This window comes from Narcine bancroftii, chromosome 3 (genome assembly GCF_036971445.1).
Source record: "Narcine bancroftii isolate sNarBan1 chromosome 3, sNarBan1.hap1, whole genome shotgun sequence".
Lineage (NCBI taxonomy): Eukaryota > Metazoa > Chordata > Chondrichthyes > Torpediniformes > Narcinidae > Narcine > Narcine bancroftii.
This window is the reverse complement of record NC_091471.1, coordinates 37,550,237-37,569,803: the sequence shown is the minus strand read 5'-3', so window position 1 is coordinate 37,569,803 and position 19,567 is coordinate 37,550,237. Positions and strand designations below refer to the sequence as shown.

Below are 19,567 nucleotides of genomic sequence, written 5' to 3'. Positions count from 1 at the left end.
TTATCCTTTGGACCAAATACCATCTCTAAACACAATCAAACCCTTCCCCGTCAACTCTTCTCAATCATGCTTTTTAAGAGTACAGTACCTGTCCCATGAATCAAAGCCTTGGGTCCACTGGGATGGTACTTTGAAATTCAGTGCCCTGAGTCCAATCAAAAACTCCTCAGTAGGATGCAATGACATTTGCAGGCAAAAGCAACCTTTTCTGTATATCTATCTGCAGGGGGAAAAAAAACTTTATCAGAGCAGAGCAATTATTTGGATTTTCTCTCACCTTGAGAGATATAAGTTCAACATCCAATTATCACATCCTTAAACCCCTGAGTAGTTTGCACCTGCATGTGAGCCCAGAGGATAAGCTTAGTATTTCATATTTTTAGATGTAAACATCTTCAGAAGCCATCAAAACTTGGGTAACTGTCCAAACAAATGTAACTGAAGCCAACATCAATCAATCTATGTCCAGAAGTAGATTAAAAAACATCTCAAAGGCACCAACAAGGAAAGAAAGTGTTGTTTGGCACTGTCATAGCTTTTCTTATCTCCACTTGAATTGTTTTTTAACTTCACAATAAAGGCCAGTACAGGTTTTAGGTCATACTAATCATTAATCTTGCTTACTGTTGATTTTAGATGATAATCTGAGTGAGTTAAATATTCCAGAGTTTTGAATACTTAGGAAGTAAAATTACTTCAGTAATTAGAATAGAGTGAAAGAAGTATCTGAGATCAGAATTGGGCTATTGAATTTTAATACTATTAAAATTACCGGTATATTGTGGATCACCCTACAATTGACCGTGAAAACAGAACAAGTCACCCACGTTGTTTTTGGTTTTAAAAGCATGGATATCTGGCACTTTACTAACTTCCACTTTCCAGTAACTAGCAGCTGAGAGGGCCAAGATCAGAGAAGTGCTGCAGAAGCACCTGACCTACATTCATTTTGTACGAGGCTGACATAGCCTTTTGGCCCATGACATTAGTGCTGAACATGATGTCACTTTAAACCAAATCTCTGCTGCCTGCACCCTCGATCCCTGGGATGAAAGGGTTGACTTATGATGAAAGATTAAATCGTCTAGGATTGTATTCGCTCGAGTTCAGAAGAATGAGAGGTGATCTTATAGAAACATATAGGATTATGAAGGGTATGGATTGGATAGATGTAGGAAGGTTTTTTGCGCTGGCCGGGGAAATTAAAATGAGAGGACACAGTCTCAAGATTCGGGGGAGTAGATTTAGGACAGAGATGAGGAAAAATAGTTTTTCCCAGAGAGTAGTGAATGTTTGGAATTCTCTAACCAGGGAAGTGGTTGAGGCTGCCTCATTAAATATATTTAAAATTCAGTTAGATCAATTTTTACATGATAGAGGAATTAGGGGATATGGGGAGAAGGCAGGTAGGTGGAGTTAGGTCATAAATTAGATCAGCCATGATCGTATTGAATGGCGGAGCAGGCTCGATGGGCCATTTTTGGCCTACTCATGTTCCTACTTCCTATGTTCCTATAATAAATACTTCAATATCTCTCTCTCTCATATAAACTTATTTTCTTACAATAAAAAAATGAAACAGCTCTTCCCACTTTCATAATATAAATCCGCACACTGGGCTCACATTTATATTGACCATAAAAATCTGTATGGGGAAGTCACCTGTATTATTGCCCTTTTTATTATTATAGTTATAATTGGGCCCTTATATGATCCAAATATGGCTGCTATATCTAACAAATATGTTTTTTAAATTGTATGTAATTTTTCCATAAGTATGCAACCATTCATCTCAGCAGTCCAACATGCTAATTGTAGAGGTAATAACTGCAATACATTTATTAGCCACTGCTAAAGCTATTTTGACAAATGTAATTTGGAATTTAGTTAATTTTGTTTCAATAAAGCTACCTAAGAGATAAAGCTCCGGGTCATCAGTAAAGGTCACCCCTGTAATTCTTGTTAATATTTCAGCCATATCCTGCCAAAAAGGCCTAACCTTCCACACATGGCCATGAAGTATGTAAAAATGTTCCTGTTTCTGTCCCACATCTAAAACAGATCTCCGATATTTCAGATTTTGATTCATACAACTTCTGTGGTGTAAGATATAGTTAGTGTTTTAGTTGAAATTATATTGAGCTAATCCATATTTTTCATTTACAATTGGTATCACGCTATCCAAACACCAATAGGATCAGCATCTCTCTGATATTTCAACACCTAGGTCCAACTCTCATCTCTCTCTCTGACCTCTGTAAACCTGGTTTTGTGCTTTCACTCTGGAGAGCATAACACATTTAGTTATAAATTTAGGTGTATTCCCGAGCAGATTGTTCATTTCGTTTCACTAATTTAAGGTGGGACCAACATTGGCCCCACCTTTCCCTCAGGAATGATCTTAACTATAAATAACAGAACAAACTCCATCTTACTTGTTCAAAATACTCAAGAAATCTGTCTGCTGTTACGAGCTCAGAGGACTCCAAAGCCCAGCAGCAATAAATATTCACCAAGACAAATGGTTACTTAAACAAAAGTTGCTTTTCATTATCTTTAAACATGAGAACAGAATCACATTTTAACTTATCACTATCGACTTACCTAACCAAAATTAACCCCCTTCTAATTCTAAGCGCATGTGTATGAAATGTATGTATAAGTTCAGAAAAGTTCTTTGATTCACAGTCCAATCTCACTTCTCATTTTTCCAAGTTCACTGATTGCAAGCAATTCTAATACTGTGCACAGAATTTAACATTTATAAAGTTCATCAGGCTTTGGTGCTTGAAAGGTAAATGGTTACCGCTCAGGAAGGTTCTTGTTGGTTTTCAGAGAGAGATTTGTTGTACACTGGACACCCACAACTGATTCCTTTTATCAGACACTTCAGTGTCTTGCTGAAGAAACTTGCCCCTTGGGGCTGTCCAGATGATAACTTCTTTCTTTCAGGTCATCACCAAGTTCCTTTTTGTTTCTCTTATTCCAAGTGAAACATTAGACACCCAGCCCTCTCATCTTGCATGAAGCACAAGGGCTTTGACCAAGCTGAACTAAGCACTAACAACCCGTCTTCCAAATGGGGATTTCCACAAGCTTTCCAGCTTGTCCTGTTCCTGTCCCAGCTGCTGCTGCTGCTGCCTGTAGCACTGCAGAACTGATCTCTGAGAGAAAACCTGTTTGACTCTCTCTGCTTGCAAAACCACATGACCCTCTTAGAACAGCAAGTTCCCCTCCAAACAATCTGAAACTCTGACAAGTTCTTTCATCTATTGCATTTTTGTAAACAACAATCCATTAGTGAAGTCTCCTGGGCACTCTCCAAAGCTTTTGCAAAGGCTCTGGAGCCCCAACATGTCCAGCATGAGCAGAGTTCCAGTATTTGAAATAAGATCTGTTTTAAAGTTTTTGTATGTGACCAACACTAACAAACTTGCTCCAATTTATCTCCCAAAAACATATCTATATTCTGTCACACTGCACCAGGAGTTTAATATTCTGTTGCCCAGATTCATGGGCAGCAGCATTTTTATATAATGGTGTCTCAGTGATATCCCTGCTTATTTTCCCCAATACACTCATTGATTATTTCTTGCCATAATCTAATCATATGCATTAATATAGGATTATCTGTCTTTTCTGTTATTAACAACATTCCACGTATAATAAGTATTTCGCTGTCACCTCTCTTACTGAATACAATCCCATTCAGATCTAAGAGGGAGGACTATCTTCTTGAAAGAATGAAAGAATCTAGTTTGTGCTGATAAATAATACTTAAAATCTGGAAGCCCAGGTCCTCCCGGTTTATAGTCCCATGTTAGTTTTTCCAGTGAAATGATCAGCAACTTATAATTGCATAGAAATGGCCTTATATAATTATTTAAAGATTTTTTTTTATTAGGTAATGCAATAGGCAGCAACTGAAAAGATACTGTAATCTTGGCATCACTTTCATTTTAATACAATTTACTCTTCCCACTAGCAAGCAGGTCTCTCCATTTCTGTAGATCTTTCTCTATTTTTAATAAAGAGGAGTGTAATTTAATTTGTATATGTTCTGTAAATTATTATGTGTCATTATTCCAAAATATTTGATTCTGTCTTCCATTTAAATCTATTATATTTTTGGTATCTTTCTTAGTCCAGATTTGTCAATGGCATTATCTCTTATCCATATTCCTTTTGTAACTCAAGACTCTTCCATACTTTTATAATGTGGTTTGAAATTTTATCAAGGACTCAGAAGGATCAGATAAATATAATAGCACATCATCTGCAAATAGACTGATTTTATGTTCTTCTTGTCCAACTTTGAAGCCTTTTATATCCGGATCTTTTCTTATAATTTCATCCAGCATTTCAATCACAAGGATACAAAGCACTGGGGATAGGGGACACCTGTGTACTCAACCTACTCAAGGGGAAAACTGCTAACATCTGACTATTAGTTATAATTTTGGCTTGTGGATTATATTAGTTTGGCTTTCCCTTCTTGTAGTCAACAATCAGCTCCTTAGTTTTGGTGACATTAAATACAATGTTGTTGTTGGTGTACCATTCAATCAAACTTTCAATCTCACTCGAGTATGCTGACTCAACACCTTTCTTTGTACGACCCACTACTGTGGTATCGTTGCCAAATTTGTAGATGGTGTTAGTGTTGTACCAAGCCACACAGTCGTAGATGTAAAATGAATAGAGCACGGGGCTAAAAACACAACTCTATGATGCTCTGGTAATGATGGATATTGTGGAGGTGTTCTGACTGTGGTCCAGAGGTGAGGAAATCCATAATCCAATTACACAGTGGGGTGTTGAGTCCCAGGTCTTGAAATTTGCTGATCAGTTTTGAGGGGATGATGTTGTTAAATGCTGTACAGTCAATAAAGAGCATCTTGATGAATGCATCTTTATTGTCCAGGGATTTGTATAGAGCCAGTGAGATGGTCATAGACCTGTTGCCACGATAAGTGAACTGGAATGTATCCGTATTACTGCACAGACAGGAGCTGATATGCTTCAACACCAGCCTTTCAAAATTCTTCATTATTGTTGATACAAGTGCTACTGTTCGACAATCATTACTACACTCTTCTTGGGCACCGGTATGATTGAGGCCTATTTGAAACAGGTGGGTACCACATCCTGCTTGAGTGAGATATTGAAGATATCTGTGAATACATTTTAGGTCAGCACAGATTTTTAATACTCAGCAAGGTACTCCATCTGGGCCGGATGCTTTCCTCGGATTCACTCTCCTGAAGGCAGCACTCACGTCATCCTCAGATACTGAAAGGGTGGGATCATCAGGGGATTTGTGGGTGCCGAGGGAGGTTTCTTTGCTGTAACTATTGTCAAATCGGTTCTAGAAGGCATTCAGTTCCTCTGGGAGCGAAGCCAGATAAACTTTTCAAACTTCATTACTGCTGATATCATCTGAGAAGAATTTATGGCAGATAAAATATGCTTGGGTAAATGAAATCCACCAAGATGTCAGGAGTTACACTTCCCAATGGTAACTAAGACATCCAGAATTGTATCTGTGCAGATCAAGCTAATTTTCAACTTCACAGCATTCTTCTTTATGCAACTGAACTCCTCAACCTTTATTGTGTATTTGCAAAAAAATACATTTCCTGAGGTCTCTGCAATATTTTTTGTTCATTTCTGACAGCTGTCAAGATCAAGAAAATAGGGTTGGAAATTAAGTCAGGCTTTCCAAATAATTTTGCAGCCATTTGTGGACAGCAGTGCAGGAGAGTGTGACTACTCACGGTTACATTACATAAAAAGTAAAGTCTTCTCTTTGGCTTGGCTTCGCGGACGAAGATTTATGGAGGGGGTAAAAAGTCCACGTCAGCTGCAGGCTCGTTTGTGGCTGACCAGTCCGATGCGGGACAGGCAGACACGATTGCAGCGGTTGCAAGGGAAAATTGGTTGGTTGGGGTTGGGTGTTGGGTTTTTCCTCCTTTGCCTTTTGTCAGTGAGGTGGGCTCTGCGGTCTTCTTCAAAGGAGGCTGCTGCCCGCCAAACTGTGAGGCGCCAAGATGCACGGTTTGAGGCGTTATCAGCCCACTGGCGGTGGTCAATGTGGCAGGCACCAAGAGATTTCTTTAGGCAGTCCTTGTACCTTTTCTTTGGTGCACCTGTGTCACGGTGGCCAGTGGAGAGCTCGCCATATAATACGATCTTGGGAAGGCGATGGTCCTCCATTCTGGAGACGTGACCCATCCAGCGCAGCTGGATCTTCAGCAGCGTGGACTCGATGCTGTCGACCTCTGCCATCTCGAGTACCTCGACGTTAGGGGTGTGAGCGCTCCAATGGATGTTGAGGATGGAGCGGAGACAACGCTGGTGGAAGCGTTCTAGGAGCCGTAGGTGGTGCCGGTAGAGGACCCATGATTCGGAGCCGAACAGGAGTGTGGGTATGACAACGGCTCTGTATACGCTTATCTTTGTGAGGTTTTTCAGTTGGTTGTTTTTCCAGACTCTTTTGTGTAGTCTTCCAAAGGCGCTATTTGCCTTGGCGAGTCTGTTGTCTATCTCATTGTCGATCCTTGCATCTGATGAAATGGTGCAGCCGAGATAGGTAAACTGGTTGACCGTTTTGAGTTTTGTGTGCCCGATGGAGATGTGGGGGGGCTGGTAGTCATGGTGGGGAGCTGGCTGATGGAGGACCTCAGTTTTCTTCAGGCTGACTTCCAGGCCAAACATTTTGGCAGTTTCCGCAAAGCAGGACGTCAAGCGCTGAAGAGCTGGCTCTGAATGGGCAACTAAAGCGGCATCATCTGCAAAGAGTAGTTCACGGACAAGTTTCTCTTGTGTCTTGGTGTGAGCTTGCAGGCGCCTCAGATTGAAGAGACTGCCATCCGTGCGGTACCGGATGTAAACAGCGTCTTCATTGTTGGGGTCTTTCATGGCTTGGTACTGGATAAATAACCTAGTGGGTGATTTGAACTCACACAATCACTAAAAACTTTGACAGTCTTATGGCCATCGTATTATTTGACCAGCTCTTGTGATTCTGAACAGAAATAATTCAGTATGGAGAAAAAAAATACAAGGATGTGCTTAAAGCTTCCTTGAAAAATGCATCATCTTCTCGATTCCTTGAAGTTCTAACCTGACATGACTCAAAGTGGAGAAGGAGCATTCAGATGGTCTTGAGAAGTCTGAGGCCATGCATTGAGCACACAACCCATGTAGGTGGCAAAAGGAGCACATCACCTCACAAATCACTGACTTGTTGCCCCATTTATGGAAGGGAATACAACTTCCATGTTTACCTCCTCAGCCACCTGAAAACCCACAAAACCAAAATGGAGGAAAGTCAGCTTTCATCACAAGCAATTTTTAAATTTAAAAAAAATGCAGACACATAGCACTGTAACAGGCCAGTTCAGCCCTACGAGTCTGTGTCACCCAATTAAAACCCCATTAACCTACACCCCAGTATGTTTTTTGAAGGGCAGGAGGAGACTGGAGTTCCCGGAGAAAACCCACACAGACATGGGGAGATTGTACAAACTCCTTACAGACAGCACCGGTTTCGAACCCAGGGGTCCGGTCTCGATCGCTGGCACTGTAAAGATCTTGTGGTAATCGCTACACCTTTACCAAAGAAGAAAATGTTAAGTTGAAATTCCACAATTGAAGTTTACTTCAACCTAAAAGTGAAAAACAAAAAAAGGCCTTGTCTCCCCATATGACACAAATATAAGTGACTATTAACTGCCTTTAACAATTCCAAGCAAGTTGTATAAAACGAGAGATATAATGTTTATCAATAAATACAGACCTAACCTGCAATGCCCAGGCCATGAGAACAATTTTTTAAAATAAAAAGGAGAAGAGATTTAGGCTAATCTGTCTCTCTATACACAGGTTTTCTCATTAGATTTTCCAGGATTCATTGGTATTGTTTTTAAATGCTACATTAAATGATTTTCAAGAATTCTTTTGGATCTGTTGCTATTTCCTATGCTTAATCATGTATTGAATAGTGTTGTGAAAGTGCCATGTGATGAAAGCCTGACAATAGTCCACAACAAGTTGAAATTTCAGATTTATTGTCAGAATACATACATGACATCACATACAATCCTGAGGTTCCTTTTTCCTGCGGGCGCAGCAGAATTATCACTAATTGGTAGTGCAAAAATAAAGTGTACACAGCGTAAACATACAAATAAAAGATAACAAATATAAACAAACTGACTGTGCAATAAAAGGTAAAAGTTCCATTATTGACACATATGCTACATTCTAAATGTAGTATTAACCGCCAGTGGGCTGATCTCGCTTTAAATGGTGCATCTTGGCGCCTCACAGTTCGGCGGGCAGCAACCTCCTTTGAAAAAGACCGCAGAGCCCACCTCCCTGACAAAAGACAAAGGAGGAAAAACCCAACACCCAACCCCAACCAACAAATTTTCCCCTGCAACCGCTGCAACCGTGTCTGCCTGTCCCGCATCGGACTTGTCAGCCACAAACGAGCCTGCAGCTGACGTGGACATTTACCCCTCCGTAAATCTTTGTCCGCGAAACCAAGCCAAAGAGAAAGAGATTAAATGAAGTCTTTAATATAAGAAAGACAAAGTTGCCATTTTGTCAAGTGCCCCTCACAGAAATGAGGCCCCAACAAGGAATAAACTCATGACCCCTGGTTTACAAGACCAGTACTCTAACCATTGAGCTATCAGAATGAATAAAGAAAAACAATCAATAAAATGCACAAGAGTCCTTAAATGAGTCTCTGATTGACTTTGTCATTGAGGATTCTGATGGTAGAGGAGTAACAGCTTTTCCTGAACCTGGTAGTCCAAGTCTTGTGGCACCTAGACCTCTTTCCTGTGGCAGCAGTGAGAACAGAGCATGTGCTGGGTGGTGAGGGTCCTTGATGATTGCTGCTGACCTTGGGTGGCAATGTTCCCTGTAGATGTACTCAGTAATGGAGACAGTTTTTTCCTGTAATGTCCTGGGCTGTGTCCACTACCTTTTGGAGGGCTTTACGCTCAGGGGTATTTGTGTTCCCATACCAGATCATTATGCAGCCAGTCAGCACACTTTCCACCACATTTCTGTAGAAATTTGCCAGGGTTTCTAATTTCCTATCAAACCTCTGCAAACTCCTGAGGAAGTAGAGGCATTGATCTGCTTTCTTCATGATACCATTGGTGTGTTGGGTCCAGAAAAGATGTCTGAGATAGTGACTCCCTCTCCATCTCTGATCACCCAATTATTATCGGATTGTATACCTCTGGCTTTCCTTTCCTGAAGTTAACAATCAGCTCCCTAGTTTTGGTGATATTGAATACAATGTTGTTGCTGTCGGTGCACCATTCAGTCAAATTTTCAATCTCCCTCCTGAAGGATGAATCATCCCCTTTCTTTATTCAACCCACTACTGTGGTATTGTTGGCAAATTTGTAGATGGTGTTATTGTCATTCCAAGCTAAACAAACATTGGTGTAAAGTGAGTAGAGCTGGGGACTAAGAACACAGCCCTGTGGTACTCCAGTAATGATGGAGATTGTGGAGAAGTTTTTATCAATCTTCACTGATTGTGGTCTGGAGGTGAGGAAGTCCATGATCAAATTGCATAGTGGGGTGTTAATTCCCAGGTCTTGGAGCTGGCTGATCAGTTTTGAAGGGAGTGATGATGTTAAATGCCGAATTGTAGTCGATAAAGAGTATCCTGATGTATGCGTCTTTGTTTTCCAGATGTTCCAGGGCTTTGTGAGGAGCCAGTGAGATAACATCCATTGCAGACCAGTTTCTATGATAGGTGAACTGGAATGGATCCACGTCACCGCTCAGATAGGAGCTGATCTACTTCATTACCAACCTTTCAAAACATTCCATCACTGTTGATGTCAGTGCTACTGGTCGATAGTCATTAAGGCAGATTACTGCACTCTTCTCAGGCACCAGTATGATTGATGCCTGTTTGAAACAGGTGGGTACCACGTCCTGCTGGAGTGAGATATTGAAGATATCTGTGAATGCCAATACTCATCTAGATACTCCATCCAGGCCAGATGCTTTCCTCGGATTCACTCTCCTGAAGGCAGTTCGCATGTCATTCTCAGATATGAACAGGATGGTATCATTGGGATGTGGGGGTGTGGAGTGGTTCTTTGCTGTTACTTGTCTTCAAATTAGGTGTAGAAGGTGTTGCGTTCCTCTGGTGGAGAAGCTTTGCCATCAGCTACTTTACTGGATTTGGTTTTGTAACAGGTTATGCCACAGCTGCCGGCTGTCCCTTGTTTCCATTTTCATCCAGAATCTCCACTTCACCTAGGAGATAGCCCGAGACAGCTCTGTAGTGTGATAAGAGCAAAACAATCTGCTGAATGAGACAAAACTGTTCAAGCTTAGTCTATCTTGTGAATTGATGTCACAATCTCAATGGTAACATAGACACAAATGCTCAAAATGAAATGCAAGAATTTGTGTGGTAAACATTAAGTGATTTTGCTAATGAGTACAGATATGGCAAATTAGTGTTCTTCAAGAATGAAGAAGTACTGCTGAGAGGAGAGCTTTTGATTTCTGGCGAATTAGGACTACTTCTGCAGAAAGTGGAACAGAATAAACTAGTTGAGTTACAATAGAATAAACTAGTTGAGTTGCAATTAGCAGGGCAGGACCAGTGTACAGTACTTTAGGGGAAGTTGATTATCACCATTTTGAAGCCAGCTTGTCAGTGGGATGGGTTTCAGCAAGTAGTTTTAAATGACATTGAACATAGATGGCACAAATTTTTTTAAATGAAATTGAAAGACAAACAAAAGAAAGCGTTGTGATAGTACAGATTCTATCACCAATGTGTATAGATTGTAGTGTAGGATGATTGTGATTGGCTGAGAGCATAGTCACGCCTACTGGCCGGTCTTAAAGGGTTGCTCCTAGCCAGACCAAGTCATTCTGGACTGGTCAACCTAAATGTGATACACTCGTCTTCGAGTTAATAAAAACCTTGGTTTGGATCAACAAGCCTTTGATTCTTTTGACGTGCTCTACAAGCGTAAAAACTAGAAAATAAGTAATTGGCCAAAACTTACAGTCTCACTTTATCAACAAGTTAGCTGCAGTTATGCAGCAGTTTATTATTGCTAATATGAATGAATTGTTGTACTGCCATGCCATTTATATTAAAATAAAGATGCAAGTCTTACTTGCTGCAGCTTCTTGATAAAGCACACAGTATATAACAAAAACTAAGACAAAAATATAATAACAAAAAAGAGAGAAAAAAATAATATTCACAAATGTTCATGGTATGAAAATGCGCTGAGTCAGACAGTTGTGAAGCAGCTGGTCTTGAAGCAGTGTTATTGTAAGGCAGTAAGGTTCTAGAGTCTAATAGCTGTTGGAAAAATAATGTTCTTGAGCCTAGACCTCAGGCTACTGTGAGTTTTGCCTCAAGGGCGCAGTGAGAAGAGACCATAGCCAGGGTGATAGGGGTATTTTATGATGTTGGCAGCCTTCTTGAGGCAGTGCTTCATGTGATGGATTTTGCTAGGTTTGTCACTTTCTGCACCCTTCTGCATTCCTGAGCATTCATGTTTCCAAACCAGGCCATGACATAACCAGTAAATATATATACTTATCACTGCACACTTGTAGAAGTACTAAACAGTATGTCGAATCTCCTCAAACTCCTGAGAAAGTAGAAGCATTGGTGTGCCATTTTCATGGAGGGCTTGATGTGCTGCTCCTTTGATATGATGAGGACTTTGACTTCAAGGTAGGAATGATATCTCAGCATTTCAGATTACAGGGTTTTCAGATGAGAAAGAGAAAAATATGGAATGATAGCATTCAAGAAAATGTCACCTGCTAGAAGGAAAGTTGCATTAAATCAACAAATAAGCCCATGAGAGTTGAACTAAGAGGGAAATCGGGCAATCACTAAAGGCCCACAGAAAACCAAGTGAAGAGCAAATATAGGGTTTTGTTAAATTAATAGATGAGTAACCCAGATCCAATGCAACCATGGGATTCACTAATACAGAATTAAAAAAAAAACAATTGGTGTTTGTTAATGATGACCATGAAACTACTGAATTTAAAAACTCATCTGGTTCTTGTGTCCTTCAGGGGAGGAAGACTGGTTTCCTTCCTTAGTCTGGCATAAAAGTGGGCCCAGAGGCTTACCAATGTGGTTGACTTTGAAATCCCTTCTCGTACAAGATTCAATTGTGGTTTACTCACACAGAAGCTTCTGTTCACAAGACAGTTGAGGTCTATTGTTGCATTGACTCAAGTCCAAGGGGTCAATCTTATGTTCATTCATTCCTTGTTAATTTTCTCCCTGTCCATTTCACCAGAAAGCCATTTGGGCACCACATCATAATCTACATCATCCTTTAATCTACAATCATCACTCCTCCGAACTCACCATTCCTTTCATGGCATATCTGAAGACCTCACATCCAGTCACCTTCCTATCCCTCAAATTCTCAACTTCCCCATCTCCTCCCTCGAAACAACCTTTCCAAATTTTGGACATTTTCATCCAAGGTCTTTTGTAGACAATAATTCTGTTGGTGTTATGATTGTAGAGAGTAAGTGAGACACTCATACAGGCCACCTTTGCAGGCATGGGCGAATTGTCCACTAATGTAGTGGTTCTTAACCTTTAGTTTTCCACTCACATACCACTTTAAGTAATCCCTTAGTATGCCATAGGTGCTCTGTGGTTAGTTATGAATTATTTGTGGTGTGTGAGTGGGGGGAATAAAGGTTGAAAACCACTGCTCTAACATTACTGTTGTGGTCTTGCATTTTTCCCAGGGGGGATTTGGGACTTTTGGCTTTATGCATTAAAATACGGATTGTTATTACTTAATTTCTAAATAGTTAAATATTGAAAGGTTGAAGGATTGTTTAATCAAACATTTAAATAGCGCCTTTAACATTATAAAATATCCAAAAACACTTTAGTACATTGGTCTCAATCAAAATTTGACAATGAGCTGCCAAAAATTTAAGTATGATTGAAGTGTTAGAATTTCAATATTGTCCTAAAGGAGGAGAAAGAGAAGTTATGTAAGAATTCCAGTATTTGGGACCTTGGCAGTTGAAAGCACAATCACCCATGATGTCTGATTGAATGTGGGATGATAAGAACTTGTGCAAATACCTTGGATGGTTATGGTGTTAATAGAGACAACAGAGAAATGGAGCCAAGGCCACAGAAAGATTTGAAAATAGGTATGAGAATTCAAATCAAGGTGCTGGAAACCAGCTCAAAATATGCTCGAACTGTCAGGTTTAGGGGTTTAAAAAAAAAACGTGCATGAGGAGGTTAGGAACAGAAACAGATAATATTACAAGATTTTAAAAAGTCACCTTCACTGAGAGGTATGGGAGCATATTGGTTGCAAAATTGATCCAGAGGATATGTATGAGAGAGACTGCAGATGCTGGAGGAACTCAGCAAGTTGAGCTGCGTTAATGGAAGAAAAAGAATGGTTTGTGGCGGGTGAGCAGTGCAAGAAGCACAGCCACCACGCTGAGGGTTGTTAACGACTGTTTTATTTGAATTTGGCACGTGCCCCTTTAAGGGCAGCTTTGGTTCAGTCACCATGTGCGTGGTGACGTCACAATCGCTGCCCGGGGCGAGGTTTGAGTGAGGAAGAAACCCCCGACGACGCCATCTTCCCAGGGCTGCCTCGCCACGTGGTGTTACAAGTGGGGCCAGTTTGCCCTGAGTGAGTGCACCGCCACAGGTTAATGTTTTGGGTCACAACCCTTTGTCAGAATGTATTAATCCAAAGTTTAACCAGTTAAACTTAAATAAAAAGGTTAGGTTTAATAGTGGGAATAGTAAGAATTAACAGGAGTGTATAACTACAGCTCCTCACTCCACATAGTTGCCAGGCGGCAGTCACAACCCTTCATCAGGACCCTTTATCAACTAATCTAGAGGATTGGACCAAAGATCTGGACACAAGTATTCAAGATACAGGAAGCATGGTTAACCAACCCTGTTAAAGTGCCAGCAAACCAGGTTCAAATCTGCTGCTGTCTTTAAGGAGTTTGTAACTTCTCCCTGTGACCTGTGCAGGTTTTCCCCAATGCTTCATCTTCTTCCCATCCTCCAAAAAAATGTTGATGGCTTAATTGAGAGTAATTGGCCAGAAAGACCTTCTACCGTGCGTGCTATCCAGCATTTTTATCTGCACAGCAGAATATAATTTAGTATAGAGAATAGAGTTACAGTAAGAGATTAGTTCAGTTAGGCAACATTATTTTACTAAATGAGGTTCAGGTAATAGTTTGATGTGAGCAGGATAGAAACTGTCTTTGAATCTGGAATGTGATTTTACTCTTGAATCTTCTTTCCAATGGAAGGGCAGATTGTGGTTGGGGTGGGATGCATCCTTTGATACATTGGCTACTTTTTCTGAGGCATTGGTAGGTCTAGTGGTTTTCAAACTGCCTCCTAAATTCACATTCCACCCTAAGCAATCCTTATGCCACAAGTGCTTTGTGATTGGTAATGGATTGCTTAAGGTGGTATGTGAGTGGAAAGGGAAGTTTGAGAATTACTGCTCTAAACCCAATTGTTACTGAAATATTTTGCTTGAGGAAAAATTGTAATTGGCCCCATTTCCTTTGGAGTTGTGAAACCGTGCACATAACAATTCAATTGGGCACGATTAAAACAGTTGTTTCCAAACTTTTCTTTCCACTCACATACCACCTTAAGCAATCCCTTACTAAACACAGAGCACCTATGACATAGGGATTGCTTAAGGTGGAATGGGAGTTTAGGGGACAGTTTGCAAACCACTGTTTCATTGAATGTCAGGGCTGCATTTAGTCCTCTGCAGTTTCTTGCAGTCTTGGACAGAGCAGTTCCCAGACCATGCAGTGATGCACTCCAATAGGATGGATACTCTCGATGTTGCATCTATGACAGTTGTTGAGGAACATTGGGGTGTGCAAAATTTCTTCAGGCTTCTTAGAAGTGTGGATGCACCTTTTTTTAGCTGTCCAGGATAAATCATTGGAGATATTTACTCCAAGGAACTTAAAGCTGTTGACAATCTTCACCTTCGCTTGATTCGAAATACTTGGGATGAAATGGCAAAGGATGGATTTGGAAGTTTATTTTCAACAGTAATTTAAGACATCGCTGAACAAACAAAGGAACTTTTAAAATCTGCTTTGTGGAATCAAATTAGTCCAAGCTGAAAAACATCAATGGATTTGACTTTAAAATACAAAACTATTATTTGATGTTCCACAATGTTTGTAATTCACCCCTGAGGCCTGGAAGCAGGTCAATGTTAGTTTCTTTTTCAATATTTTTATTGATTTTTAAAAAAATAAATGTTACATAGATATATGACAATAAAGTATTAACAAATCTTATGTAGAAATACAAATAGTATTGAAATCTATGTTGCATTAAAAAATAAATATAAAGAAAGTCACTGTACAAATTACCTAAATATCAATCCCCTCCCTTTGGAGACTACTGGCTTAACACAAACAGCCCACTACTACTAATAAGAAAAAAGGAAGGTAAACATTGGGATCAAAAAATAGGAATTAGTTAATCTTACAAATTTTGAAAGTGATGAGAAGACCCCCATAAAGAAATAAGTTAGGATTCATTTCAGTAGTGGAACATCTAATTTTTTCCAAAGTTAGGCATGCCATCGTATCACAACTATAAGTAGGAGGGGCAGCATCTTTCCATCCCATTAATATGGCCCTTCTTGCGGTACAGGAGATTAGAATCAAATTTAGACCAATGGACTTTGGAATAGTGGGCCCAGTGTACTACCTTAAATTGTAATAGTGAGTATCCAGCACAAAGAGAGGATGAATGCACTTGCTTCAAAATAGAATTCCATGTAGTTTCAGAAAATGTGTTGAAACTCCTGTTCCCATAGTTTTTAAATTCTGTACAAGGGACTATCCCTAGAATTCAGAAGTGATTCATTAAGATCAGATACTGCCCCTTTATAAATAGGTTGAAAATTATAAATAACCCCTATCATGTTAGGCTCCAGGTCTTCAGGGAGCTTCAAAATTTGAGAATTCAAAATACCCCTAACCGGTAAATAACAAAAGAAATGATGACTAGGTATTGCAAATTTGGTGAATAATTGTTCAAAAGAGACAATATTTTGGTCAGCAAAAATATTTAAAAAAGATTGAATACCTAAATTTAACCACTGATGATAACCAGTATCTTGAATAGGTTTTTAAAAAAATTTGCCTAAAATAGGACTAATTAATAAAAACCTATGGTACCCAAAATGTTTCCTAAATTGAAACCAGATTCTCCACGCATGTCTGACCACAAAGTGATCAGTTAATGTGGAGGCCAACATAAAGTAAAGTATTGAAAGAAGAGAATATTCTTTGGCAGATTTAATTTCTAGATGAATCTATCTTGAAGCACCTAAATTTTCCTTATGATGAATGAAAAAAAGTAATGGATCGAATATTAACTGCCCAATAATAAAACCCAAAGTTAGGTAATGTCAAGCCACTATTCTTGTAAATAATTTGAAGGAAAACTTTTTTTGTTTAAAAAAAAGACAGGGCTTTAAGATTATGATAGAATCAAAAAACAAAAGGACTTGGAGAGGTGCAGCTTGAAAAGGTATATTAAAAGTTAGGAAGAATATTCATCTTGATACAGGGCTTTTTTCTCTGGAGCGTAGAAGATTGAGAGGGGACTTGATAAAGGTGTTTAAGATTTTAAAAGGGACAGACAGAGTAAATGTGGATAGGCTTTTTCAATTAAGAAGGGGGGAGATTCAAACTAGAGGACATGGTTTAAGATTGAAGGGGAAAATTATAAGGGGAACATGAGGGGAAATTTCTTTACGCAGAGGGTGGTGGGGATGTGGAATGAGCTTCCGGCAGACGTGGTCGAGGCGGGATCATTGGTTACATTTAAGGAAAGACTGGATCGTTACATGGATAGGAGGGGACTAGAGGGGTATGGACCGGGTGCTGGTCAGTGGGACTAGGAGGGTGGGAATTTGCTACGGCATGGACTAGTAGGGCCGAACTGGCCTGTTCTGTGCTGTAAGTGGTTATATGGTTATTATATGGTTATTATATGGTTATATGGTCCAATTCATGTAATCGAAAGCGTGGACCACGACATCAAGGACTTCCTGACGTGACTCATTGAAGGTAAAAACAAATTACTGAACGTAGTTGAGCGGACTTTTGGCCATTTTAAAAGGAATAGAGGAGGGAGAACCCAAAACTCTTCTGCAGCATTCAACTTATATCCTGAAAATGGCCCGAATCGATTCGACATCCCCAACCTTATGAACATTCCCTGCTCTGGGGATTCCTGAGATTTCAGCCGATTGCCAGGTCAATGCTCGCTGAACAAAGTTTTCAAACCAGGTTTATCCGTGATTTTATCCCCATGCCCCTCTCCTCTAGTTAGAAGCAGAACAATATTTCATTTTAAATAGATCCTTAGAAACAAACATTTAGAAACCAGCACCAAGAGACAGAACAATTTCACCTCAGTTGGATTTAAGGGAGATTGGCGCCAACTCAACACACATGAACCAAAACAATTAAATACGAAAATAAATCACTTTTCTTTCTCCAAATTAAGATATTCTCTCATTCAAAGATACCCCTCCCTCCCTCTCTCTTCCTCCTTCCTTCCCTCCTTCCTTCCTTCCCTCTCTCCCTTCTTCCTTCCTTCCATCTCCCTCCCTCCTCTCCCTCCCCTTCTTCTCTCTCTCCCTTCCCTCCTTCTTTCTCCCACCCTCCCTCCTTCCCTCTCTCCCTCCCTTCCCTCTCTCCCTCCCTTCCCTCTCTCCCTCCCTTCCCTCTCTCCCTCCCTTCCCTCTCTCCCTCCCTTCCCTCTCTCTTCCTCTTCCCTCTCTCTTCCTCTTCCCTCTCTCTTCCTCTTTCCTCCCTCTCCCTCTCTCCCTCCCTTCCCTCCTCTCTCTTCCTCCCTTCCCTCCTCTCTCTTCCTCCCTTCCCTCCTTCTCTCCCCTTCCCACCATCTCTCCCCCTTCCCTCCATCTCTCCCCTTCCCTTCTTTCTTTCTCTCTTTCTCTTTTTCTCTCTCTCTTTTTCTCTCTCTCCCCTCCTCCGACCCGACCCACTTACCAGGACTATTTTAAGCCTGGCGGAAGAACACGCGTCCTGATTTGCTCCCTCCCACAGAAAGCGTTTACACACCGCTTCAACCAAACCTATTAGCCGGACGTTCCCAAGGAGCCCGAATGATTGACGTGTCCAGTGTCCAGTCGCCACTCGCGCTGGATCCGAGAGGGCAGGAGCCGGCACTCAGGGGGCCCAATGAAGGCGGGAGAGCAGGGTTCGGGGCAGGATATCCAGGAGGAGCGTTCATATATCGATATAATAAGAGGGAGGAGGGGGGTGAAAACACGTTGGGTTGAGAGGTCGCGGCGCGGTTGATGGTCGTCAATAATAAAAAAAGAGGAGCGAGCGACGCGAGGAGAGGAAAATAAAAAATCGACCCGACCCCCGACCCCCGACGGGAGGGAGGATGTGCTCATTATTCCTGCACATTTTGACCGGGCCTTGGTCGATCTGCTCGATGTGAGCGGCGCTTGTTTGAATTTTTGAATTGTGGTCGCCGTTGTCCCGTCGCCCCCCCCCCCCCCAGTTCCCACCCTCCCCCCCCCCCCCCAAACTCCCTCCCTTCGCCCCTCTTGGCTGGGACTCGCTTTCAGCTTCCTTTTTTATTTCCCTCCCCATAACCCCCCCCGCCCCCCCCCCCCCTCCTCCCGGCTCCACCATGTCCATCTTGCCGTTCACGCCGCCCATCGTCAAGCGTTTGCTGGGCTGGAAGAAGGGAGGCGAGTCGCAATCGCCCTCTCAGTCGCCGAACCAGCAGCAGCAGAACAATGGGCAGGACGACAAGTGGTGCGAGAAAGCCGTCAAGAGCCTGGTGAAGAAGCTGAAGAAAACCGGGCAGCTGGACGAGCTGGAGAAGGCCATCACCACCCAGAGCTGCAACACCAAGTGTGTCACCATCCCCAGGTAGGACCCTCCAAGCCTCGCCTCTCCTCCCTCCCTCTCTCTCCCCCCCTCCCTCCCTCTCTCTCCCCCCCTCCCTCCCTCTCTCTCCCCCCCTCCCTCCCTCTCTCTCCCCCTCCCTCCCTCTCTCTCCCCCCCTCCCTCCCTCTCTCTCCCCCCTCCCTCCCTCTCTCTCCCCCCTCCCTCCCTCTCTCTCACCCCCCCTCCCTCCTCTCTCTCTCCCCCCCTCCCTCCCTCTCTCTCTCTCTCCCCCCCCTCCCTCCTCTCTCTCTCCCCCCCTCCCTCCCTCTCTCTCCCCCCCTCCCTCCCTCTCTCTCTCCCCCCCTCCCTCCCTCCCTCTCTCCCCCCCTCCCTCCCTCCCTCTCTCCCCCCCCCTCCCTCCCTCCCTCTCTCCCCCCCTCCCTCCCTCCCTCTCTCCCCCCTCCCTCCCTCTCTCTCCCCCCCTCCCTCCCTCTCTCTCTCCCCCCCCTCCCTCCCTCTCTCTCCCCCCCTCCCTCCCTCTCTCTCCCCCCCTCCCTCCCTCTCTCTCCCCCCCTCCCTC

The 19,567-nt window shown here is 42.1% G+C and overlaps 1 protein-coding gene and 1 long non-coding RNA gene across 6 annotated transcripts in view; one reads left to right on the top strand and one right to left on the bottom strand.

Annotated features, from left to right (window-relative positions):
• Positions 1-18,217, bottom strand: part of LOC138757087 (uncharacterized) — a 44,321-nt gene extending 26,104 nt beyond the window's left edge. Inside the window, exons 1-2 of the long non-coding RNA XR_011353330.1 lie at positions 18,130-18,217; positions 89-220 (exon numbers count right to left, since the gene is read on the bottom strand). This is a non-coding gene — a long non-coding RNA (uncharacterized lncRNA). The remainder of the gene's footprint in view (positions 1-88; positions 221-18,129) is intronic.
• Positions 18,218-18,711: 494 nt separating this feature from the next.
• The window catches only part of smad2 (SMAD family member 2), a 170,316-nt gene continuing 169,460 nt past the window's right edge, over positions 18,712-19,567 (top strand). For 2 of the 5 annotated variants that reach the window (XM_069923834.1, XM_069923832.1), the window contains exon 1: positions 18,715-19,029. In XM_069923834.1, the coding sequence (XP_069779935.1) occupies positions 18,785-19,029 (245 nt within the window). In that variant the 5' untranslated portion in view covers positions 18,715-18,784. Of the gene's footprint in view, positions 19,030-19,567 lie in introns of all 5 variants that reach the window. The other 3 variants (XM_069923837.1, XM_069923836.1, XM_069923833.1) reach the window with 3 other exon arrangements.